Genomic DNA, 26820 nt, shown 5'->3' on the forward strand with positions numbered 1-26820 from the left:
TATAGATTGTAAGCTCTTGTGAGCAGGGCCCTCACTCCAGTTGTTTCACGACTCATTGCTCATGTCGCCCATGATGTGTACAGCGCTGCGAAATATGTTGGCGCTATAGAAATAATGCATACGTATCGCACACACTCGGCTCAGCTGCATCCACACACAAAACAGCAGAGAAGAATGCACCCAGCGAGAGGATGTCCCTGTAGCATCCCATGTGATGCCATGTGACCCCCTGACTCCTCCCACAAACTATGCTGATCACATGACTCTGACATCATCACAGGTCCTGTATATAGAGGCGGCTCCTGCAGGTGGAGGTGAGTGGTCACCATCGTCTTTCTGTCGGAAATCACGTATAGAATTAACCCTTTCATTATTAGCAGGTTAACCTTGCAGTCTTTTGTTACTGAGCTGATTTCGGAGCCTTTGCTTTCGAGAGCCGTAACTTTCCTCCGCGTCCGGTGCTGTAGTTTGTGATTATACGTTATTAGCGCTACTTTGTATCTGTTCCTTTGTGCGGTGCTTATTACATAAAGAAGAACTTTTATGAACTTTTTTTGGCATCTTATTTTTCTGCCGCTCGGGGTGTAGTGTAAACATGAACTTACGTGACAGTGACAATGTCAGAAATCAGTATTTTTAAAATATTTTACTGTAAAAATTTTGAGATATTTATAACCCACTGTAACTTATCTCCCAAGGGATTGATCTAATCGTTGAGATGATTATGTATTAGTGGAACTGTCGGGCGTATGAAGGTTACGTATTTATTAAGGATTGTACTTAGAAGTCACAATTGCGCATGTCCAGGAATTTCAACTTTTCCCCTCGTTACTCCGCCACCATGCTAAATGGACTGGAGTGGGGGTGGGGTGGGGGGGGGGGAGTGGATCTTTAAGGAGCAGGAACAGTGCAAATTGGGGGGATGTATAGTTGGCTGGCACGGAGTGGTGGGGGGATATAGATAAGGGGGGCATGGACCCGGGACAGTGTGGAGTGGTGGGGGGATATAGATAAGGGAGGCATGGACCCGGGACAGTGTGGAGTGGTGGTGGGGATATAGATAAGGGAGGCATGGACCCGGGACAGTGTGGAGTGGTGGGGGGATATAAATAAGGGAGGCATGGACCCGGGACAGTGTGGAGTGGTTGGGGGATATAGATAAGGGAGGCATGGACCAGGGACAGTGTGGAGTGGTGGGGGGATATAGATAAGGGAGGCATGGACCAGGGACAGTGTGGAGTGGTGGGGGGATATAGATAAGGGAGGCATGGACCCGGGACAGTGTGGAGTGGTGGGAGGATATAGATAAGGGGGGCACGGACCAAGGACAGTGTGGAGTGGTGGGAGGATATAGATAAGGGGGGCATGGACCCGGGACAGTTTGGAGTGGTGGGGGGATATAGATAAGGGAGGCATGGACCAGGGACAGTGTGGAGTGGTGGGGGATATAGATAAGGGGGGCATGGACCCGGGACAGTGTGGAGTGGTGGTGGGGATATAGATAAGGGGGGCATGGACCCGGGACAGTGTGGAGTGGTGGGGGGATATAGATAAGGGAGGCATGGACCCGGGACAGTGTGGAGTGGTGGTGGGGATATAGATAAGGGAGGCATGGACCCGGGACAGTGTGGAGTGGTGGGGGGATATAAATAAGGGAGGCATGGACCCGGGACAGTGTGGAGTGGTTGGGGGATATAGATAAGGGAGGCATGGACCAGGGACAGTGTGGAGTGGTGGGGGGATATAGATAAGGGAGGCATGGACCAGGGACAGTGTGGAGTGGTGGGGGGATATAGATAAGGGAGGCATGGACCCGGGACAGTGTGGAGTGGTGGGAGGATATAGATAAGGGGGGCACGGACCAAGGACAGTGTGGAGTGGTGGGAGGATATAGATAAGGGGGGCATGGACCCGGGACAGTTTGGAGTGGTGGGGGGATATAGATAAGGGAGGCATGGACCAGGGACAGTGTGGAGTGGTGGGGGATATAGATAAGGGGGGCATGGACCCGGGACAGTGTGGAGTGGTGGTGGGGATATAGATAAGGGAGGCATGGACCCGGGACAGTGTGGAGTGGTGGGGGGATATAAATAAGGGAGGCATGGACCCGGGACAGTGTGGAGTGGTGGGGGGATATAGATAAGGGGGGCACGGACCCGGGACAGTGTGGAGTGGTGGGGGGATATAGATAAGGGGGGCATGGACCCGGGACAGTGTGGAGTGGTGGGGGGATATAGATAAGGGAGGCATGGACCAGGGACAGTGTGGAGTGGTGGGGGGATATAGATAAGGGGGGCACGGACCAGGGACAGTGTGGAGTGGTGGGGGGATATAGATAAGGGAGGCATGGACCAGGGACAGTGTGGAGTGGTGGGGGGATATAAATAAGGGAGGCATGGACCCGGGACAGTGTGGAGTGGTGGGGGGATAAAGATAAGGGAGGCATGGACCCGGGACAGTGTGGAGTGGTGGGGGGATATAAATAAGGGAGGCATGGACCCGGGACAGTGTGGAGTGGTGGGGGGATATAGATAAGGGGGGCATGGACCCGGGACAGTGTGGAGTGGTGGGGGGATATAGATAAGGGGGGCACGGACCTGGGACAGTGTGGAGTGGTGGGGGAATATAGATAAGGGAGGCATGGACCCGGGACAGTGTGGAGTGGTGGGGGGATAAAGATAAGGGGAGCATGGACCAGGGACAGTGTGGAGTGGTGGGGGGATATAGATAAGGGGGGCATGGACCCGGGACAGTGTGGAGTGGTGGGGGGATATAGATAAGGGGGGCATGGACCCGGGACAGTGTGGAGTGGTGGGGGGATATAGATAAGGGAGGCATGGACCAGGGACAGTGTGGAGTGGTGGGGGAATATAGATAAGGGAGGCATGGACCCGGGACAGTGTGGAGTGGTGGGGGGATATAGATAAGGGGGGCACGGACCAGGGACAGTGTGGAGTGGTGGGGGGATATAAATAAGGGAGGCATGGACCCGGGACAGTGTGGAGTGGTGGGGGGGATATAGATAAGGGAGGCATGGACCCGGGACAGTGTGGAGTGGTGGGGGGATATAGATAGGGGGGGGCACGGACCCGGGACAGTGTGGAGTGGTGGGGGGATATAGATAAGGGAGGCATGGACCCGGGACAGTGTGGAGTGGTGGGGGGATATAGATAAGGGAGGCATGGACCCGGGACAGTGTGGAGTGGTGGGGGGATAAAGATAAGGGGAGCACGGACCAGGGACAGTGTGGAGTGGTGGGGGGATATAGATAAGGGGGGCATGGACCAGGGACAGTGTGGAGTGGTGGGGGGATAAAGATAAGGGGGGCTAGGACCAGGGACAGCGTGGAGTGGTGGGGGGATATAGATAAGGGAGGCATGGATCAGGGACAGTGTGGAGTGGTGGGGGGATATAGATAAGGGGGGCATGGACCAGGGACAGTGTGGAGTGGTGGGGGGATATAGATAAGGGGGGCACGGACCCGGGAAAGTGTGGAGTGGTGGGGGGATATAGATAAGGGGGGCATGGACCCGGGACAGTGTGGAGTGGTTGGGGGTTATAGATAAGGGGGGCAGAGACCAGGGGCAGTGTGGAGTGGTGGTGGGGATATAGATAAGGGGAGCACGGACCAGGGACAGTGTGGAGTGGTGGGGAGATATAGATAAGGGGGCATGGACCCGGGACAGTGTGGAGTGGTTGGGGGATATAGATAAGGGGGGCACGGACCAGGGACAGTGTGGAGTGGTTGGGGGATATAGATAAGGGAGGCATGGACCAGGGACAGTGTGGAGTGGTTGGGGGATATAGATAAGGGGGGCATGGACCAGGGACAGTGTGGAGTGGTTGGGGGATATAGATAAGGGGAGCACGGACCAGGGACAGTGTGGAGTGGTGGGGGTATATAGATAAGGGAGGCATGGACCCGGGACAGTGTGGAGTGGTGGGGGATAAAGATAAGGGGAGCACGGACCAGGGACAGTGTGGAGTGGTGGGGGGATATAGATAAGGGAGGCATGGACCCGGGACAGTGTGGAGTGGTGGGGGGATATAGATAAGGGGGGCACGGACCAGGGACAGTGTGGAGTGGTTGGGGGATATAGATAAGGGGGGCACGGACCAGGGGCAGTGTGGAGTGGTGGTGGGGATATAGATAAGGGGGGCACGGACCAGGGACAGTGTGGAGATATAGATAAGGGGGGCATGGACCCGGGACAGTGTGGAGTGGTGGGGGGATATAGATAAAGGGGGCACGGACCAGGGACAGTGTGGAGTGGTTGGGGGATATAGATAAGGGGGGCACGGACCAGGGACAGTGTGGAGTTGGAGGGGATGTGGAGTGCGCAGGCTCAAAGCAGTGCATAGTCGGGGGCGGGGGGGATGTCTGTGCGGAGTAGGCCAGCGCAGAGCTGGGACGGCGTGAAGTGGGCCATTGTGTAGCAGGGACACCATGCTTATAAACTATAGCTTGCGTGTCATATGACAGTTCTAGGCCAGATCCTGCTGAAGCTGGACTGTCTTCTCAAATGTTTCTGCATGTATATTTTTACATTCCATTCAGACTTCAACAATATCGGATCCTCTGTTCTCTTCTCTGGTGTATTGCACGGACTGACCGATCAAAGATGGACACCGACAGGGACAAGATGGTGGAGAGGATATTAAACCTCACCTTAGAGATTCTCTTCTATATTACTGGAGAGGTGAGAGATTGTGATGAGGTCACATGACATCATTATCTATAGGAATAACAGATGATAGGACTGGAGAGGTGAGAGATTCTGGAAATGTATGGAGGGAGATTTATCAATGTGTCTCTCCATAACCAGGATTACACAGTAGTGAAGAAGACCTCTAGTGGGCGCTGTCAGGCCCCTGTGTATGAAGGACGGGGGAGAACCCTGAGCCCAATCCCGGCTCCTCCACCTCACCCCCTGATACATGATGACATCAATGAGCAGAAGATCCTAGAAGTCACCCACAAGATGATGGAGCTGCTGACTGGAGAGGTGACACTGCTGGGAATGCTGGGACATTATACAGTAACGCTATGAAGGGATCTGGGTGATGACGGGATCATTGTGTGTGTCAGGTTCCTATAAGGTGTCAGGATGTGGCTGTCTATTTCTCCATGGAGGAGTGGGAGTATTTAGAAGGACACAAAGATGTGTACAAGGACGTCATGATGGAGGACCACCAGCCCCTCACATCAGCAGGTAATAGACAGGACTAAATCCACACGTCCTTTCATTATCTGTATGGAAAGAAGGAATTCAGTCTCTGGATGTTTCCTACAGGTAGATCCAGTAAGAGAACATCACCGGAGAGATGTCCCAGTCCTCTTCTTCTACCACAGGATTGTTCAGAAGAGAAATATGTCCCACAGGATCATCAGGTAGATCCCTGTAATCCTAATTGGTATTGTGCAATACAAATTCAAGGGAAACTCTTTGGATCCTCTTCTGTGATGTCTGTTTATGTAAAAATCTCCTTGATTCCATCTATATCCATCGTCTGGTGACCATTATTTTATCTGTTCTCAGTTCTTGTATCAGGGTGATGATGTGAAGAATATTCCTGCTCCAGAGACATATGTGAGGGGCGATGAGCGATGTAAGGAGGAGATTCCTACAGGTAACTGCCCAGGTGAGTAGTAACCACTAGATAAGGATAAAATTTTAGGATGAATTTTAGGCAATCACTGTTGAATATTCTATGTCGAAATTCTGAACAGATGTTCCTCCAATTGTCATGGAAATTGGTGTATAAAACCCAGATTTGACAAATCTTTTCATTTTCCCTCCCCTCTTCCCTAAGCTCTGGGATGAATGACAGCAGTAGACCTTGACAAGTGACCCTGACACACATAGTTGTCATATTTGAAGGCCATGGAAAGTCTTGTGCTTTTTCAAAGCTTCCAAAAATATCCCCTTAATGATAAGTAGATAGAGGTAAAACATCTTATTTACTAAGGGTCGTGCGCTGCACTTTCGTCAGACTGTGCGCTGTTTTGGGGTTTTGCACGGCTTTGACAGGTATTTAACAGGTGCTGGGATTGTGTCGCACGCGATCGGATTGTGGTGCAGCTGCACTGCTTTCATGCAACAGAAATCAGGGGAGTGGTCGTCGGACGATCCAATTGATTCGGACTGAGCGCCGGATTTAAGTTTCAAATTGTGTCGTAAGACAATGCACTTACATGCACCAGGAAGAAGAAGGTGAACTCCGGGGACCTGAGCGGAGAAGCGACACATGCAGGATATCGGGTGCACGATCTTAGTAGATCGTGGCAGACTTCATCCTCGTCGGACAATGCACTTTCGGTGAACAACTCCGGACGGGTAAGTAAATGTGCCCCACAGTCTTTTTAGTAAAAAAATAACTCTTAATGAGGGACCAAGCCTTAGAAGATTAGACCTTAATGTGGCCAACAGGCATCCCTGGGGCAGAAAAGAGTAGGAGCAGTAGGCCGGCGCTTCTGACTCCTAGGTGAGGTGTCAGGCTCATAAGACGCGTCATCCTGCTGTGACAGAGCAGAGCCAGCAGCAATTGCGCAATATATGCATTGCTGCCGGATATTCTTATAGGTCCCCCCGCTATCGGGCGTGGAGGGGGTGTCTCAGCTGGCACTCCCCAGGGCACAGGATACAAGGATCCGACCTCTTGTGTGGTAAGAGGTTGGATCGATTAAAACTAATTTTGCCAACCTAAATTTAGAAAAATAATGTCATTGCTAGAAAGGGGCTAGGGGAGGGTTATGGGGGACATGTTTGGTGGGAGTCTTTGGGGGGGGGGGGGGTTGAAAGGTCCTCTTTAAACGAAATCTACCATCAAAATCCATCCTGATAAACCAGGGGCACTTACTCGTAGATCCAGGTACAGTGACTGTTCCTTGCTTCCTTCACCCCTTCCTGTAGGTGCTGAGGGAGCAGGGAGAAAGGCAAGACATAGAAACATCTAAAATTGGTTTTATTTTTGGCAGGTAAGAGTGTGAAGAAGTCAAAGCGTGACATCCTCAAACTTCAAAGCAGATCCTCAAACTTCCAAGCAGATGATCGTTGTGTCACACACGATACATATGAAGCGTATGTTCATATCCCAGATATGCCCTCAGCCCTTTGCAGTGAAGATCTATCATCTGATCCTATCATACAGATCCCACCTTCTGATTTATTGACTGGAAAGCAAAAAAAAAGTCGTAGGAGGGGTGCGGAGCACCAAAGGAATCACGCAAAGGAGAGGCCATTCTCATGTTCAGTGTGTGGGAGATGTTTTACAGGTAAATCACATCTTGTTCAACATGAGAGAAGCCACATAGGGCGGAAATTATATACCTGCGTAGAATGCGGCAGAAGTTTTACGGTTAGATCCAATCTTATTAAGCACGAGAGATGCCACACAGGGGAGAAGCCATTCCCGTGTTTAGAGTGTTTCAAATGTTTCAACCAGAAATCCGATCTCGTTAGACATCAGAGAATCCACACAGGAGTGAAGCCATTTTTATGTTCGCAGTGTGGAAAATGTTTTGCCGATAAATCCAATCTTGGTAAACATGAACGGTTTCACACAGGGAAGAAGCCGTTCCCATGTTCAGAATGTGGGAAGTCTTTTAATCAGAAATCCGATCTTTTAAGACATCACAGAATTCACACAGGGGAGAAGCCATTTTCATGTTCTGAGTGTGGGAAATGTTTTACGGATAAATCTAATCTTGTTAAACATGAGAAAAGTCACTCGGGGGAGAAGCCATTTTCATGTTTAGAATGTGATAATTGGTTTAGCGTTGAATCGGATCTTGTTGAGCATCAAAAAACCCATAAGCGAAAGAAGTCCTATTCATGTCCCGAATGTGGGAAATGTTTTGTTCAGGAATCTGCATTTTTGAAACATCAGAGAATTCATGCCGGGAAGAAACCATTTAGCTGTTCAGAATGTGGGGAATGTTATGACCTCAAATCAGATCTTCTTGAACATGAGAGAATTCACGCACGGACAAGTCCATTTTCATGTTCTCAATGTGGAAAATGTTATAGCGCTAAATCAGCTCTTGTTAGACATCAGAAAATTCACACCGCAGAGAGGTTTTCATGTTCAGTTTGTGGGGAATGTTTTCATCAAAAATCTGATTTTCTTAGCCACCAGAGAATTCACACAGGAGAGAAGCCATTTTCTTGTTTGGAATGTGGGAAGCAGTATAGCGATACATTAGGGCTTGTGAGACATCAGAGAATTCACAATGAGGTCAAGCCAATTCTAAGTTCAGAATATGGGAAATGTCAGAGCGGTGAGAAATAAAGTCTTTCTGACCACCTCAAAATACGGAATGTAGGATCTTTTTTCATGGTTGTGCCTATACCCAATGTGAAAAAGGGGCTCAATTTATGCCGGATGTAATTCTTTGATTCTAAGATTTCTTTTCACCCATGACCGGTCGTTGTGTAGACATAGTCCAACGCTGGTGGAACAATGAAAACAGACCATGTGTTGGCCAAACTCGGGACCAACCACTGTGCAGGGGACAAGACTCCGAGCATCATAGTGATATAGAATCATGATCTACTGTTCATTGCTGCTCTTAAGCGTGAAACTAGGGAAGTCGTGGCCCCTGTGAAATCCTACCGACACTGGTTTTATTGTTCGAAATTATGTTTGGTTCTTAGAACCCATTAAGATACTAATGTCCAAGAAATGGTAGGTGTTTGAGCGATAAAAAGGCGCTGGATACTTTAGCCAAAGATAAATGGCTTTTATTTTATGATAAAATCACATCAATAAATAAATGAATAAATAATAAAAGAATTAGAACAACGCGTTTCGCGCCCGAACCGAGCGCTTCATCTGGTTCATGTCATGGTGAGAAACACCTCAATATTTAAAGGTAAATTTGGGTCACAAGGGGCATGACTGTTTCCGGTCAGCTGGTATTTTGACAGGTAAATGAAACAACATGAGATACATTGGAAAATAAAAACAATGTTTAAACATACATGGAAGTCATATTTATAGATATAAGTTCAAAGAAAAATGTATATACAATAATTAATATTCTTAACCTGGATGGAAGGATGGATGTTTAATGTTGGTGAAAAATTCGGCACTCCAGATCGATATGTGGAGGAAGATGGCTGACAAGTGCTTGAGAACTACTGTTGCGGAAGCTGTAAGGGGTCAGAATGGAACTACAACTACGGAAGCCGACTCAGGCCAAAAAGAGTGCGGATTTTCTGTTGGTGATTAGCTATCTGGAAGTGTCTAAGCTGAACTGGTATTGCGGATGCTGGGAAAGTGACATCCTACGATTCAATCTAACATGGAGGGGAAAGGTGAGATTCAAGTGGAGAAATTGAGCTCTGTTTAGAGGATGGTTTCATTTGCTTCATTTAGCCCTAATGGAGATAGTGTGTTGAGCTTAAAGATCCAATAGACTTTGCGTCTGCAGAGTGTTTGGAAGCGGTTTGCTGTGGTTACGGGTATATGATCTATTGGCATGATGGAAATTGGAAATGTTGATTTTGGATGTTTTATAGCACAATGTTTGGAGAGACCATGGAGTAAAAACTTTTTCTTTATATTTTCCCGATGTTTATTGAGACGGTTACGTAGTGGTTGGACCGTTCTGCCAACGTATTGCAGGTGACAGATGTTGCATTCTATGAGATATATCACATATTTAGTTTGACAGGACATATTATGATTGATGGTATATGTTTCTTTTGTATTGTTTGACTTGAAATGAGAGCCTATGTTTATTGACTTGCAGCAGAGGCATCTTTTTCCGCTGCATTTTTTAATGCATCCCTTTTCGTTGTTGATTTTTGTTGTACATCAGTACAGATGAACCAATCTCCGACGCTCACTCCATTAATAAAGACTTAAATTATGACACCATGTATAACCTACTTAAGGAATTAGAAAACATCTTGAGTGAAGAGTTGCAACACCATATAGACGTTACATTTCTTGACATCTATCTAGCAGAAAATCTAGCACCACGAGGACTACGACCGACTTTCACCTCCACTTTCCCAGAAGACAAAGAATATAGTGCAGCATGGGACATTTTACTACAAAAATTTTCATCATGCATGATTCAAATGATCCGAGACAAACGAATTAATTCCTGTCACACAATCACCCATAAGATCGATACCATCCTTTCCAGTCTACAGATTTACCAACAAACACCTGAATTCATTAACCCCTTCACGCTCCGCGGCGGATATATCCGCCACGGAGCGCAGTGACTTAGCGCTCAGTGGCGGATATATCCGCCACGGCTCCTATGCCGGCTCGGCTCTGGATCAGAGCCGAACCGGCATCGGGAAACACGGGGTGCCGGCTGTAACGAATAGCCGGCACCCCAGTGTAACACCCGCGATCGGAGTTGTCTCCGATCGCGGGTGCTTAACCCGTTAGATGCCGCGGTCAGCGCGACCGCGGCATCTAACAAGTATCTGGGGGGTCTTTCCCCCACGATCGGCCCCCCCGAACCGTTTTCGGGGGGCGCCGATCGTTGCTATAGTAACTCTGGGGTCCGATCTGGACCCCAGAGTTACTAGCAAGAATTGCCAGTAAGATGGCGTCTGTGACGTCATCTTACTGGCACAGTGCCAGCCTATGCAAGTGCATAGGCTGACACTGATAATACTCTGCAATACATGAGTATTGCAGAATATTATCATGAAGAAGCAATCAGAAGATTGCTTCTTCATGTCCCATGGTATAAAAGTGAAAAAGTAAAAAAAAAAGTTATTCAATAAAAAAATAAAGTCATAAATCACTAAAAATGCCCCAAACCCCCAAAACATATAAAGAGACATATAACTCAAAAAAAAGTCTAAATCATAACACAAACCCCACATATATAGTATCACCGCGTCCGTAACAACCCGTAGAATAAAAGTAAATCATTATTGAACCCCCACGATAAACGCCGTAAAAAAAAACTGTTATAAACCCTCCAAAAATTATGATTTTTACCTTTTCAATCCCACAAAAAATGATATAAAATGCGACCAAAAAACCATATGTACTCAGACATGATACTGGTGCAAAGTACAACATGTCCCGCAAAAAACAAGCCATCAACCAGCTCCGTAGCCAAAAACGTAACAAAGTTATGCCACTTGGAAGATGGCAATACAAAAATTATAGATTTTTCCCCACATTAGGGTTTTGTTTGACAAATTTAGTAAAACGTAAGAAAATATATTCATGTCTGGTATCCCCGTAATCGTATCAACCCATAGAATAAAGATAACATGACTATTAGTCTATACGGTGAACACCAAAAAAAAAAAAGTCAAAAATCCAGTACAGAATTGATGCTTTTCTACTCCTGCCCTCAAAAAAAGTTCCTAAATTTTCAACAATAGGTGATACCAACCCCAAAATGGTAACAATGGAAAAAGCATCTCATCCCGCAAAAAAAATGCCGTCACATGGCCCCAATAACGAAAAAGCGAAAATTTTATAGCCTTCAAAAGGGGCCAATGAGGAAACTAAAATCCTGGCAGCTGCAGCGCCCTCCTTCCCTTCTGCGCCTCGCTGTGCCCCCATAAAACAAGTAACGGACACATGTGGGGGGTCTCTGTACTCAGGAGAAATTGCAGAACAAATTGTATGGTGGGTTTTCTCTTTTTATATTTTGGAAATGTGTAAATTTTGGTGCTAAATGAACGTATAAGGGAACAATATGACCATTCTAAATTTCACCTCCATTTTGATTCAATTACTATGAAGATCTCAAGGGGTTAACAATCTTCGTAAAAGCTGTTTCTGATAGCTTGAGGGGTGCAGATTTGAAAATGGGTAGATTATATAGGGGGTTTTGATGCTAAATATGTAAAATTTCATTCAAAACTGTATTTATCCCCAAAATAGTCAATTCTGAAAATCCGGAAAAGCGATATTCTATTTGTAAGCCGCGTGACGTCAAAATAAATTATCGAGATATTTCAGAAATTATGAAAATGTAAAGTAGACAAATGGGAAATGTTATTCAGCAACTTATTTAGCTGGTAAATCTATCTGCCTGAAAACGCAATGATTTAGAATTTCGAAAATGGCAAATTTTTCAAAAAATTTATCATATTTTCTTTTTTTTGTAAATAAACGCAAAACTTATCTGCCAAAATTTACCACTAAAATGAAGTACAACATGTGGGGAAAAAACAATCTCAGAATCGTTTTGATAAGTAACAGTGTTCAAAAGTTATAACCATATAAAGCGAAGCAAGTCAGAATCCAAAAAATCGGGCTGAGCCTTAAGCTGTAAAATGGCTGCGTCCTTAAGGGGTTAAAATCAATTCAAACATAAATTGTAGACTACAAAAGCTTGAACACGACGTCATACACAAAAAAGTACAAAAACTAAGACGAGATAGACAAGATAAAAACAACAAAGTATATAGAAACTGGTTTAAGAAAAACCCTAAAGATAACAGACCCGAGTCCAAAAGACCATATAAATAAGAACAAAAATTATCATGTATATACTTTAGACAAAAATAGATACAAAAAAAACGAAAATAACGATGGTATCAGAAACCAAACCACAACATTTTTTAATTCAAAGGGGAATCAAAATACAAAATTCAACCTAGAAAACCCAACAAACATGTCAAATAACACAAAAAAACCTCAGTATAATACCACTGCTACTATAATTACTAACCACAACTCTAGAAAGACCACAGCAAAAAATACATATACAAAACCTTCATATTTACCAGCTACCAATCCCACAATTATTATCAATAAGGAACAGTCGGACACACTCACCCATATACCCAGCTTAGGTGAGAACACATCGCTAAATAAAGATCTTAATGAATTTTCAGCCACAGTTCGTACTCTGAGAACCGAAATCAGAAAATACACTACAAATACAGGTTCAACAAACACCCCACAGAAAATAAAAGAAACGATGGCTCACCTAAGACGTCTTTCAGGCATCCAAAAAAGCCCAACCGATGCAAGTCCCAAAACACCAGCCACTGATGAAGCAAACTGGTCTTTCATTACTACACATGAGACATTCACCCCAACTCCAGATGCACACTGTTCCCTCACTTCATCCCCATCTAAAGCTAATCCTTATGAATACCATCTATCATCAAACATCGAAAAAACAGACACCACAGATCCACCGAAAAAAGAAAACACAATCAACAACCATTTTTTAGGGATAGATCCCTTGCATACAAAAGCATTACCAATACACACATTTTTCCTCCCGACGTCATCCAGAAAAAGAAAACTTTCAAACGAGGCAAACGAGGGGGCCAAAAAAGAAAAAAACATGTAACCCCCAAAAAATTAGAGAATAATAGTACAGTAAAAATCTTTAACCTTACTGAACATTCCTTTACCACTGAAGAAATATCTCTATTAGAGAAAGGGCTATCATTTTGTCCAAATTCCAACCCTAATAACTTTGAATTGTTTTTAGATCTGAACCAATACATCAGAAAATTAACTATAAAAAGGCATTTTCTGAAAAAAGAAAGTGAGAACATGCAGAGAGAGGGTCAAACCATCCCTCACAAAAATCCCAGTATAATCAAAAATAAATCCAAATTTTATCCCATGAAGGATCAAAGCCACAACATCCAAACTTTCTATCAGTTAGTACTAACAGATCTGAACGACATCATTAAAAATTCAAAAAAAAGCAACCCCCCAAAAAATTAGCCTCACTAAAGAAGAACAGAGAGCACTAAAACAATTACAAAACAACAAAGATTTAGTAATCAGAGGAGCAGACAAAGGAGGGGGCATAGTGGTCCTCACCTACACTGCTTACAACCAAGAAGCCCTAAGACTTCTTAGTGACCATAAATATTACAAAAAAATCATAAAAGATCCAACACCAGAACTCCAAAAAATGCTGAAGAATTTCCTTGAAAAAGCACATACTAAAGGTTTGAGCACTAAAGAAGAAAAAGCATTTCTACTAATTCCCTTTCCATCTATGGCTTACTTTTATTATCTACCGAAAGTACATAAAGATCTAAACAACCCACCGGGAAGACCCATCATCTCTGGGATCGGTTCCATAACAAGTAATATTTCACACTACCTGGACCTTATTCTACAGAATCTGGTTATAAACCTCCCAAGTTACTTAAAAGATTCCGATCAATTAATTAAAGAACTGTATGAACATGAGCGAAAAGAAGATACGTGGTTTGTAACTTTGGACGTCAACTCATTACAGGCAGTCCCCGGGTTACATACAAGATAGGGTCTGGAGGTTTGTTCTTAAGTTGAATTTGTATTTAAGTCGAAACTGTATATTTTATAATGGAAGTTCTAGACAATTTTTTTTCTTTTGCCCCAGTGACAATTGGAGTTTCAAAATTTTTGGTGTAATTGGACCAAGAATTATCAATAAAGCTTCATTACAGACATCTTACAGCTGATCATTGCAGTCTGGGACTATAGTAAAGCATCCAGAGAGCTTCACCAGAGGTCACAGTGGGCAGAGGGGTCCGTCTGTAACTATGGGTTGTCTGTAAGTCGGGTGTCCTTAAGTAGGGGACCGCCTGTATATTCAAATATAGACCATAAAAAAGGCATTGAATGTGTCAATCACCACTTGAAAAAAGAACCCTCCATCTCCACAGAAAAAAGGCATTTCATCCTCGAATGCCTTAAGATAGTACTGGAAAATAACTACTTTACCTATAATACCGACTTATACCATCAACAACTCTGCCATGGGGACCCGTGTAGCTCCCTCCTTTGCAAACCTCTTTATGGGAGTATTTGAAGAAATTTTCATACAGAACCCTAAAAAACCTTTTTTTCAAAAAATTACACTATATAGACGTTACATCGACGACCTGTTCCTTATATGGACAGGATCGGAAGATGAAATTTTAAAATTTCATAATTATCTTAATGAAAACGACTGGGGAATCTCATTTACTGTAGAAAAAAATACCACTGAAATTGTCTTCCTCGATCTCACCATTTACCATGAACAGAACGTTTTTAAAACCAAAACCCACTTCAAAACAGTCGATTCCAACAATTATTTGGAATACTCAAGTTCTCACTATAAAAAATGGATTAACAACATTCCGTTTTCACAAAGAATTCGAAAAAATTGTACCACCACTGATTCTTTTGATCAGCAAGCAAAAAAATTAAGAGATCGCTTTAGTGAAAAAGGATACCCGAAACATCTACTAAAACGTGCCTATCACAAAACAAGACCTTTACAACAGATGGATTGTATCACAAAAAAGAACACACCAATAGAAAACAAACCGAAATCTTATGAAACTAACTTCATCACCCGATACAACACAAAACATAAAGAAATCAGAAATGTTTTAAAAAAACACTGGTATATTCTAACAAAAGACATCTATCTAGGAAACTACTTACCAAAACAGCCAAAAATTACCTATAGAAAATCAGCTAGCATCAAAAACATCCTAGCACCCAGTGTTCTAAGACAACACAAAACAACAAAAACCAACAACGAAAAGGGATGCATTAAAAAATGCAGCGGAAAAAGATGCCTCTGCTGCAAGTCAATAAACATAGGCTCTCATTTCAAGTCCAACAATACAAAAGAAACATATAGCATTAACCATAATATGTCCTGTCAAACTAAATATGTGATATATCTCATAGAATGCAACATCTGTCACCTGCAATACGATGGCAGAACGGTCCAACCACTACGTAACCGTCTCAATAAACATCGGGAAAATATAAAGAAAAAGTTTTTACTCCATGGTCTCTCCAAACATTGTGCTATAAAACATCCAAAATCAACATTTCCAATTTCCATCATGCCAATAGATCATATACCCGTAACCACAGCAAACCGCTTCCAAACACTCTGCAGACGCGAAGTCTATTGGATCTTTAAGCTCAACACACTATCTCCATTAGGGCTAAATGAAGCAAATGAAACCATCCTCTAAACAGAGCTCAATTTCTCCACTTGAATCTCACCTTTCCCCTCCATGTTAGATTGAATCGTAGGATGTCACTTTCCCAGCATCCGCAATACCAGTTCAGCTTAGACACTTCCAGATAGCTAATCACCAACAGAAAATCCGCACTCTTTTTGGCCTGAGTCGGCTTCCGTAGTTGTAGTTCCATTCTGACCCCTTACAGCTTCCGCAACAGTAGTTCTCAAGCACTTGTCAGCCATCTTCCTCCACATATCGATCTGGAGTGCCGAATTTTTCACCAACATTAAACATCCATCCTTCCATCCAGGTTAAGAATATTAATTATTGTATATACATTTTTCTTTGAACTTATATCTATAAATATGACTTCCATGTATGTTTAAACATTGTTTTTATTTTCCAATGTATCTCATGTTGTTTCATTTACCTGTCAAAATACCAGCTGACCGGAAACAGTCATGCCCCTTGTGACCCAAATTTACCTTTAAATATTGAGGTGTTTCTCACCATGACATGAACCAGATGAAGCGCTCGGTTCCGGCGCGAAACGCGTTGTTCTAATTCTTTTATTATTTATTCATTTATTTATTGATGTGATTTTATCATAAAATAAAAACCATTTATCTTTGGCTAAAGTATCCAGCGCCTTTTTATCGCTCAAACACCTACCATTTCTTGGATTTTCCTACTGGGACTTGTCATCCACCTTGGAAATGGGACACCCCCAGGAGCGAGGCAGCAGGAAAACGCCACCGCGTGTATTAACAAATACACCCCAAGTCTTCACTGGAGTTGTGCCCAACAGCACAACCCCAGAAGGTTAGTAGTTTCTTAACTATTACACCAATCATTATCAACAACAATACTACTCTATAGGAGCGCCCCTTCTCTCCTTATATATTTCTACTTAAGATACTAATGTGACCTAGACGTGACTATTCTGTGTAATATTTTTGCAATGGGTGAACAGTTTTTGAGTCTTACTATGTACAGATTATAATAGAGCTCAGGTGGGCATGAACTTCTGTCTGATTCCTATTGTGCAGGTCCCATGTCGCAAAAAGTCGGGCTGCTGAGGACTGGGGATAAGCGGACCCTACTAAATTGTCCGAAGTTAAAATTTTAAAATCTGTCTGGATTCGGGTGCTGGACCCGAAGCCCAAATGGTAACATCCGCAATTGGTTGTGGCATTGATGAACATGTTATCTATTGAAATGCCACTGGTGATAGTTAAATTAACGTGGGGGGCTGCACCAGTCGCAGAACATGCGCGTCACCATTTTGTAATGATTGTTGCTCCCTGATCCTCCCCCAGTACAGCGATGTGCATGTGCCGCGGCTGGTAAGAACTGGTAGGTGCCAGCGGGATTTATAAAGATAACATCTGTGATCGGTGATCAAGCACCAATCGTGGGTGTTGTTAGCAGCGTAGCTGAGCCTGACCCAAACATGAAATGACTAAAGTTTGTGTCAGGGTTTAGACCCGCTCAACGCTACCGAGGACTTGAGGGATATTATAGAACAAGGCCCTTACACACATTGATTTCAGGGCCAAAAATCTCGATGTGCCGACATAAACACTGCTCAGAGTCCTGAACTCCTGGTCATCTATATCAATAACCAGGAGGAGGCAGTCACTAACAGCATCAGAGAAGACAATCTCTATACTCCCCAAATCAGATTCAGAATCTGTGGGATGTGCTGGTGAATGGTCTGCGATCCATAGAGGCCCCACTGAGAAAATCCCAGATTATACCACCGATGTCCCGCAAGGTCTACTCTTCGACAAGTAAGGGAAGTTTCCCAAGCTTGTCCTGATCGAGTTCACACAGCGATGTTGGCCATGGAACGGTTAAAAATAACTGGTGGTATGAAAAGGACCTACACCCTATATGTTTTAATGTTGTGGCTGATGTGTGTGAGGACTTTCTCGTTGTGAGATAAACCTGTGGTGAAGAAGTCAGGTGAGAGGATGACCAAATTTTAGCTTCTATTTTGTCTGCAAATCAAATGATGAGTTAAGATATATGATATCTCTAATAAACATCTAATATGTAATACATTCAACCAAAGATCTGCTACAGATACAACAAGAGAAAATGTAGCTTGTGGGTGAAATTCAGGATGAACCTAAAATGCCTTTTAGAACTTAATGTGACCTTCTCTAAACTTGTGATTGCACTTGTCCAATTTTTCAGTGTTTCGGTACTTTTTGCACAACTTGCTTGTATCTAACAAGTAGCTTAAAGGCAAAATTTATAACAGGTTTGGGTCTATAGACTGTATCAACCAGTAAATGTCATTCAATTAGAATTGGTATTTAGACAGTCCTCCTTATCATGCTGTTCACGTGAATATATTGTCATTATGACATCACCTAATAACTGATTAGCAGTCCCTCAACATTGTGAGGCTTCAGGCAGGATGTTCTCAGACAGAAGTGGCCACTTAGCTTAGAGAGTCACAGAAGTCACCAGCAGGTTGTACCAGAGATGCAGAGAGACTGGAAGTCAACAAGAGGCAGAGAAGTGGACGTCCTTTGGCCACATCTTACACTGATAATCACTTCATTGCGAAAAATTCCCTGAGGAATCAGAAGATGAATGGATCACAACTCCACAACTGCTTTCTAGATGACCTGCAAGGTACCTGATGGCACCACGAGGTACAGGCGTTATCGTCTTTGATGAGCCACAGAGCATATGCTGGATGAGGGACCAGTGGTTTCAGTGCTGTTCACCCTGAGCAGAAATGATGGCTTCTTACAGCGGGCTTGCGTTCACATGAGGCGTTTACATTGCGTTTTGAAACAAAATACAAAAGCCGAGGAGAGGAAATTTGCCTTATTACATTGCTGTTCACATTTGCGTTTACAAAATGCAACGTATTAACATTGTGTTTACAATCAGCGAGGCAACGTATGAAACATAGACCATGTATCGGCCTGGTTTAGCGACCTCCACCTGATCGAGGTCACACAACGAGGTTGGCCAAAAAATGTCTCCAAGAATTTAATGGGTGGCATTATTTCTACACATTAAAACCTACATCCATCTAGGATTTAATGTGGTGGCTGATGTTAACAGCAGTGTAATTAGGAAAATCTCCAAAGATGAACTACAAGACCCAAAAATGCAGACTAAGACAAAGACCCCTAGGCCTGCAAGCAGGTGACCTCACAAACAGGTGCAGGAGACAAGGACATCATGACAGCTATGGAGGCTGTAGGGATGAAGACGGGACAAGGAGCTGGAGTTTAATAGGAGTTGTGGAAGAGCCGCGCCAATCCCAAAACTTGCCTTCTCTGGATGGAGTGTGAGTGGGATGCAGTACACCTCCTGGAAGTTGGAGGAGGATATAACAGTGCTCCAGGACAACCAATTGTATTACTTTATGTAAAACTTGAGTGTGATTGGAGAGTGAGCCACCACCTGACCAGGGTAATAAAAAAAACCCTGGACAGGGAGGGGCAGGTGAGAAGTTCAGGTCAGTTCCAAAGGGTCTGTAGAGCTCTTGAGTTCCAGAGACCACTGAGAGCACATGCTCTTACTACAGGCCTCAGCTCTCCTAGAGAGCACATCTTCCAGAACACCCACTTCGAGAAGGAGACAGTGTCTGTGCACCACTAGCACAGACACCCAGCTACTTCCAGGGCGAGGGCTGCAGCATCTACGTCTGGACACAGCCCCATTCCAGCCTGTATCTACTTCCAGGCTGGTGAATCTACTCCTGAGGATAACTCTCCATGACCACTCCAGTAATCCGGAACCTCCAACAATCCGGCATCTGGTCTGTTTTGGCCCATTGCCTGCAGTTGATCCAGTAAAGAACCATGAGTTATTTTGCACAACGTTGCCTCCGTCTGTTCTATGGATACGGCTGTATCCACAGGCTCCCTATCAATTATCCAGGGACATATAATACGGACACTAAGGGGTTGTCCCAGGGAGAACCAATACCTCAGCCTTTCCCTCATATATTTTCTTGCACACACCACCTGCTGGAGACCTGCCAGGCTGTAAGACAGCCCTTCGGTCCCCATACCAAGCACCGTGACATCAGCGTGCCCTAGGCCACAACCTCCAGCCACTCCGGTATTCTGGGCCCCGGCTGTCTCCAGGCCCCAAGAAATGCTAGGCCCTGGTGGGGGATGTTGCATATAATTATTGCTTGCACTGAACCAAACACACATTATACACACACACAGCTCTGCTATACACACACACAGCTCCGCTATACACATATTATACACACACACAGCTCTGCTATACACACATTATACACACACACAGCTCTGCTATACACACATTATACACACACACAGCTCTGCTATACACACATTATACACACACACAGCTCTGCTATACACACATTATACACACACACAGCTCTGCTATACACACATTATACACACACACAGCTCTGCTATACACACATTATACACACACACAGCTCTGCTATACACACATTATACACACACACAGCTCTGCTATACACACATTATACACACACACAGCTCCGCTATACACACATTATACACACACACAGCTCTGCTATACACACATTATACACACACACAGCTCCGCTATACACACATTATACACACACACAGCTCCGCTATACACACATTATACACACACACAGCTCCGTTATACACACATTATACACACACACAGCTCCGCTATACACACATTATACACACACAGCTCCGCTATACACACATTATACACACACACAGCTCCGCTATACACACATTATACACACACAGCTCTGCTATACACACATTATACACACACAGCTCTGCTATACACACATTATACACACACAGCTCTGCTATACACACATTATACACACACAGCTCCGCTATACACACATTATACACACACACAGCTCCGCTATACACACATTATACACACACAAAGCTCCGCTATACACACATTATACACACACACAGCTCTGCTATACACACATTATACACACACACAGCTCTGCTATACACACATTATACACACACACAGCTCCGCTATACACACATTATACACACACACAGCTCCGCTATACACACATTATACACACACACAGCTCCGCTATACACACATTATACACACACAGCTCCGCTATACACACATTATACACACACAGCTCCGCTATACACACATTATACACACACAGCTCCGCTATACACACATTATACACACACAGCTCCGCTATACACACATTATACACACACAGCTCCGCTATACACACATTATACACACACAGCTCTGCTATACACACATTATACACACACACAGCTCTGCTATACACACACACAGCTCCGCTATACACACATTATACACACAGCTCTGCTATACACACATTATACACACACAGCTCCGCTATACACACATTATACACACACAGCTCTGCTATACACACATTATACACACACAGCTCTGCTATTCACACATTATACACACACAGCTCTGCTATACACACATTATACACACACAGCTCCGCTATACACACATTATACACACACAGCTCCGCTATACACACATTATACACACACAGCTCTGCTATACACACATTATACACACACAGCTCTGCTATACACACATTATACACACACAGCTCTGCTATTCACACATTATACACACACAGCTCTGCTATACACACATTATACACACACAGCTCCGCTATACACACATTATACACACACACAGCTCCGCTATACACACATTATACACACACACAGCTCCGCTATACACACATTATACACACACACAGCTCTGCTATACACACATTATACACACACACAGCTCCGCTATACACACATTATACACACACACAGCTCCGCTATACACACATTATACACACACACAGCTCCGCTATACACACATTATACACACACACAGCTCCGCTATACACACATTATACACACACAGCTCCGCTATACACACATTATACACACACAGCTCCGCTATACACACATTATACACACACAGCTCCGCTATACACACATTATACACACACAGCTCCGCTATACACACATTATACACACACAGCTCTGCTATACACACATTATACACACACACAGCTCTGCTATACACACACACAGCTCCGCTATACACACATTATACACACAGCTCTGCTATACACACATTATACACACACAGCTCCGCTATACACACATTATACACACACAGCTCTGCTGCAGACTCTCTGTACATCCTGAGGTAACGCTGAACCCTCTGAGCAGAGAATCCTGTCCGACCTGGACATGTGACCCCATGACTCCTCCCACACACGGGGCTGGTCACATGACTATGACATCATCACAGGTCCTGTATGTGGAGGCGGCTGTGCAGGAGGAGGTGAGGGGGTACATGTAATATTAGAGGGGTTGTACCATATTTGAATGTCACCTGCTTTCCATAGGACAGGAGACGGCAAACTGATCTTTAGGAGATGTAACTGCTGCGACCTCCACTTATCAAGAGAAGTTACCCGGGAATTTTGCAATAATTGCTGGCAACTTCTCAACGAAAGTGTTAAAGTAATTGTCCTAGGAAAGAAACACATATGGTGGTGGGGGGAGGGGTAGTTGCTTAAAAAAATAACTTACTTGTGTGGTCCTTCCCAGTGTCCCACACTGGCGTCTCTCCGGGCTATACCGCTCTTTGTTCAGGGGCACAAAAGTTGCACTGGGAACGGCTTCCGGCCGGCCACACTGACCCAATACCATTCCCAGCGTTGTATCAGGCTCTGAGATATGGGGACAGGTGGGTGTGACTGGCCGGAAGCTGTTCTCTGTGCACCTTTCGTGCCCCTGGACAAAGAGGGGCATGGCCCGGAGAGACAGCAGTGAGGAACACCGGGAGGGACCACACATGTAACTTAATTTTTTTAGGCATCGACCTCCCCCATCCTCCATATATCTGTTTTTTTCCTAGGCCTCTGACCCTCGGAATCCATTTAAGGATGATGATTCTTACCATCTTAAACTGTTTTATGTTCTTTATATTTAGATTCCTGCATTATCAGATCGTCTTCATGACAATTTATATGACAACATGATGGCGGAAAGAATATTAAACCTCACCCTAGAGATCCTCTTCTATATTACTGGAGAGGTGAGAGATTGTGATGAGGTCACATTACATCATTATCTATGGGAATAACAGATGATAGGACTGGAGAGGTGAGAGATTCTGGAAATGTATGGAGGGAGATTTATCACTGTGTCTCTCCATAACCAGGATTACACAGTAGTGAAGAAGACCTCTAGTGGGCGCTGTCAGGCCCCTGTGTATGAAGGACGGGGGAGAACCCTGAGCCCAATCCCGGCTCCTCCACCTCACCCCCTGATACATGATGACATCAATGAGCAGAAGATCCTAGAAGTCACCCACAAGATGATGGAGCTGCTGACTGGAGAGGTGACACTGCTGGGAATGCTGGGACATTATACAGTAACGCTATGAAGGGATCTGGGTGATGACGGGGTCATTGTGTGTGTCAGGTTCCTATAAGGTGTCAGGATGTGGCTGTCTATTTCTCCATGGAGGAGTGGGAGTATTTAGAAGGACACAAAGATGTGTACAAGGACGTCATGATGGAGGACCACCAGCCCCTCACATCAGCAGGTAATAGACAGGACTAAATCCACACGTCCTTTCATTATGTGTATGGAAAGAAGGAATTCAGTCTCTGGATGTGTTTCCTACAGGTAGATCCAGTAAGAGAACATCACCGGAGAGATGTCCCAGTCCTCTTCTTCTACCACAGGATTGTTCAGAGGAGAAATATGTCCCACAGGATCATCAGGTAGATCTCTGTATTCCTAATTGGTATTGTGCAATACAAATTCAAGGGAAACTCTTTGGATCCTCTTCTGTGATCAGATATTTATATAAAAATCTCCTTGATTCCATCTATATCCATTTGGTGACTATAATTTTATCTGTTCCTCAGTTTGTGTATCAGGGTGAAGATGTGAAGAATATTACTGCCCCAGAGACATATGTGAGGGGCGATGAGCGATGTAAGGAGGAGATTCCTACAGGTAACTGCCCAGGTGAGTAGTATTGCTGGTTTTTCTAAATGGTTCTGACTGATTTTGATTCCCAATAAAGATACAAATTGCTTTACAATTATCTACTGAAATTTCTACTAAACATTATTGTGACCATATAGTGGTCGACCTACATGGATACTTGGTTCAACACATAAAGTGTAAAACTACAGCCTGGTCTGGACCTACATCACAATAGACCAATTGTTACCATTCCATCTACATGTAGATTGTGATTTATCTCTGAAATGTAAAACATTGATATCAATTTAAAGTTATAAGTAAGTAATATAGATTAATACATTTATTCTTAATAGATGACAGTACCAGGAGCCTAGAGGAACATCTGGAACCTTCCGAATTTAAAACCGAAGATGATGAGGTCACCCAAATAATATTTGAAGAGTGTAACAATAGCCAAGATCTACCCTCAGCCCTTCACTGTAAAGTTCAATCATTTGATCCTATTATCCCATCTTCTGATTTATCACAGACTGGGAAGCAAAATGATAAAATCAGAGCAGAAGATGAACATCAAAAAACAAAAGAGGAGAAGCCTTTTTCCTGTTCAGAATGTGGGAAATGCTTTTCTTTTAAACACACTATTGCTACCCATCTGAGAACTCACACAGGAGAGAAGCCGTTTGTATGTTCGGAATGTGGCAAATGTTTTAATCAGAAAACTGATCTTGTTAAACATCTGAGAATTCACACAGGGGTGAAACCATTTTCGTGCTCAGTGTGTGGAAGATGTTTTACAATTAAATCCAATCTTGTTCAGCATGAGAGAAGTCACACGGGGGAGAAGCCTTTTTCATGTTCGCTATGTGGCAAATGTTTTGGCGTTAAATCGAGTCTTGTTAAACATCAGAGAATTCACACGGGGGAGAAGCCATTTACATGTTCAGCATGTGGGAAATGTTTTAGACAAAACTCTGCTCTCATTAGACATCAGAGAAATCACGCAGTGGTGAAGTCGTTTTCATGTTCAGAATGTGACAAATGTTATTTTGCTAAATCGGCTCTTGTTAGGCATCAGAGAATTCACACGGGGAAGAAGCCATTTTCATGTCCTGATTGTGGGAAATGCTTTCTAGAAAAAGCAAATCTTGTTAAACATCAGATAATTCACACGGGGGAGAAGCCGTTTTCATGTTCACAATGTGGAAGTTGTTTTAACCAAAAATCAGCTCTTGTTAGACATCAGAGATGTCACACAGGGGAAAAGCCGTTTTCATGACGAAAACTTGGGAAATGTTTTACTTGGAAATCAAACCTTGTCAACCTTGAGGGATATTCACACGATGATAAAGCCACAAATATGTTCTGACAAGTCACAAATTGCGTTTTAGAAACTTCAAAGAACTTGGTACAAGAAAACAAATATTCTTTAAAATCCCTTGTTTTGAAAGATGCGTGACAGAGATTCCCAAAATCCTTGGTGCCCTTGGTGACCATCTTAGCTTTGACCAGTTTCTCTATCATCCAAATCCAAAGCTTGACTAATCTTGGAAGAAAACCTCGAATAAGGGCAACCGTTTCTGAACTGCGATAACTGCGTTGTGCATTAATCTGTGTCGGAGCTTTGCTCATTCGTGTCGTGTTATTTTGGTAATCCCTCTCTATTGCTTTTGGTGTTGAGTTTATGGGGGCCTTTTTTCTTATTTCCCCCTTCACTCTGCTCTTTATTGCGAGTCTATTTTTTGTACCTCATTTGTCTTTGATGTTTCGGATCTATGTCATATGCAGGCGCAATTTATTGTGCAAATCACAGCAATGCCTTTCCTAAGGCCAAATGGTTGGGACTGGTGTGTTATTCGCGCCCATATAGGCGCAATAGTATATTAAATTGGATGTCAACATCCGTAAAGAGGAGCAATGTAATGACAACACACGGCGAAATAATAATAATTCTTTATTTATATAGCGCACACAGATTACGCAGCGCTGTACAAAGCATGTCAAATTGGTCCCTGTCCCCAATGGGGCTCCCAATCTAAACAACCTAACAGTATGTTATGGAGTGTGGGAGGAAACCGGAATACCCGGAGAAAACCCACGCAAACACGGAGAGAACATACAAACTCTTTGCAAATGTTGACCTGGGTGGGAACCCAGGACCCCAGAGCTGCAAGTGCTACTCACTCAGCCACCATGCCGCCCTATTTGAGGCGTAACATCCCAAAAGCGCGCAAAATAGGCGCAAAACAGCCATTACGCAGCAAAAAGGTGCAAAAACACCAACGGCAAGGAAAAACAATGTTAAATGACCCCCTTTGTGTCTACACAGTCCTGTCTAAAATTCAATAAGACTGACATATAGAGTATAAAGGTGGAGGGTAGGGAAGGAAGTGCATTACTAGCCATCTGACTACGTCATCCTTTATAAGGGAGGAAAACTCCCCAAGTATAATTTTTCATCAATGGATGCTTCTGCAGCTTCGTGGAGACCTAAAAGTTATTGATTTTCTACTGGGGGATTTGGGGAAAGTAAATATACAAATTCATATTCCAGGATGGGATAAGGAAAAAAATTACCTCTAGACTAGCTTGTAATGCACCCCCCTTAACATCAAGCATGACTTTCAGAGAAGCCTAATGACACGACGCAGGATTAAAGGGGTTTTCCCATTAAAGAAAGTTCTCAAATTTTAAACCCTCTAAGTGATGTTTACACAATAAAGATAATTTTCAACCCCTTACTTTACAAATCTACTCAGTGTTGTTGTTGTTTTCGCTCCTATCACTCAGTGATGGTCAGTGTAAAATCCAAGAGTGTGAGCTTGGACTCTACAACCAGACACTTCATGATCCCTCTGTGCTAT

The 26820-nt window shown here is 43.8% G+C and overlaps 3 protein-coding genes across 4 annotated transcripts in view; all 3 read left to right on the forward strand.

The window, feature by feature from the left end:
• The first annotated feature begins 259 nt into the window (after positions 1 to 259).
• LOC140065428 (uncharacterized) lies at positions 260 to 26697 on the forward strand. Its single transcript, XM_072113050.1, has 9 exons — positions 260 to 314; positions 4559 to 4700; positions 4827 to 5006; positions 5090 to 5213; positions 5295 to 5392; positions 5541 to 5643; positions 6980 to 8070; positions 11822 to 11824; positions 24546 to 26697. Exons 2-9 carry the CDS (start codon positions 4623 to 4625, stop codon positions 25233 to 25235), a joined length of 2367 nt encoding a protein of 788 aa, XP_071969151.1. The 5' UTR covers positions 260 to 314; positions 4559 to 4622; the 3' UTR covers positions 25236 to 26697.
• Positions 22219 to 23627, forward strand: LOC140065415 (oocyte zinc finger protein XlCOF29-like). 2 transcript variants are annotated; one of them, XM_072113035.1, is made up of 3 exons: positions 22219 to 22295; positions 22950 to 23054; positions 23181 to 23618. In XM_072113035.1, exons 1-3 carry the CDS (start codon positions 22242 to 22244, stop codon positions 23403 to 23405), a joined length of 384 nt encoding a protein of 127 aa, XP_071969136.1. In that variant the 5' UTR covers positions 22219 to 22241; the 3' UTR covers positions 23406 to 23618. The 2 variants fall into 2 exon arrangements, with proteins under 2 accessions (XP_071969136.1, XP_071969135.1); XM_072113034.1 differs by lacking the exon at positions 22219 to 22295 and adding an exon at positions 22338 to 22477 and having other exon boundaries at positions 23181 to 23627.
• LOC140065404 (uncharacterized) overlaps positions 23645 to 26820 on the forward strand; it is a 106033-nt gene continuing 102857 nt past the window's right edge. The window contains exon 1 of the mRNA XM_072113022.1: positions 23645 to 23748. The gene's annotated coding sequence lies outside the window, so the exon portion shown is untranslated. The remainder of the gene's footprint in view (positions 23749 to 26820) is intronic.

The sequence above is a fragment of the Engystomops pustulosus genome, chromosome 6 (assembly GCF_040894005.1).
Source record: "Engystomops pustulosus chromosome 6, aEngPut4.maternal, whole genome shotgun sequence".
Taxonomy (NCBI): Eukaryota; Metazoa; Chordata; class Amphibia; order Anura; family Leptodactylidae; genus Engystomops; species Engystomops pustulosus.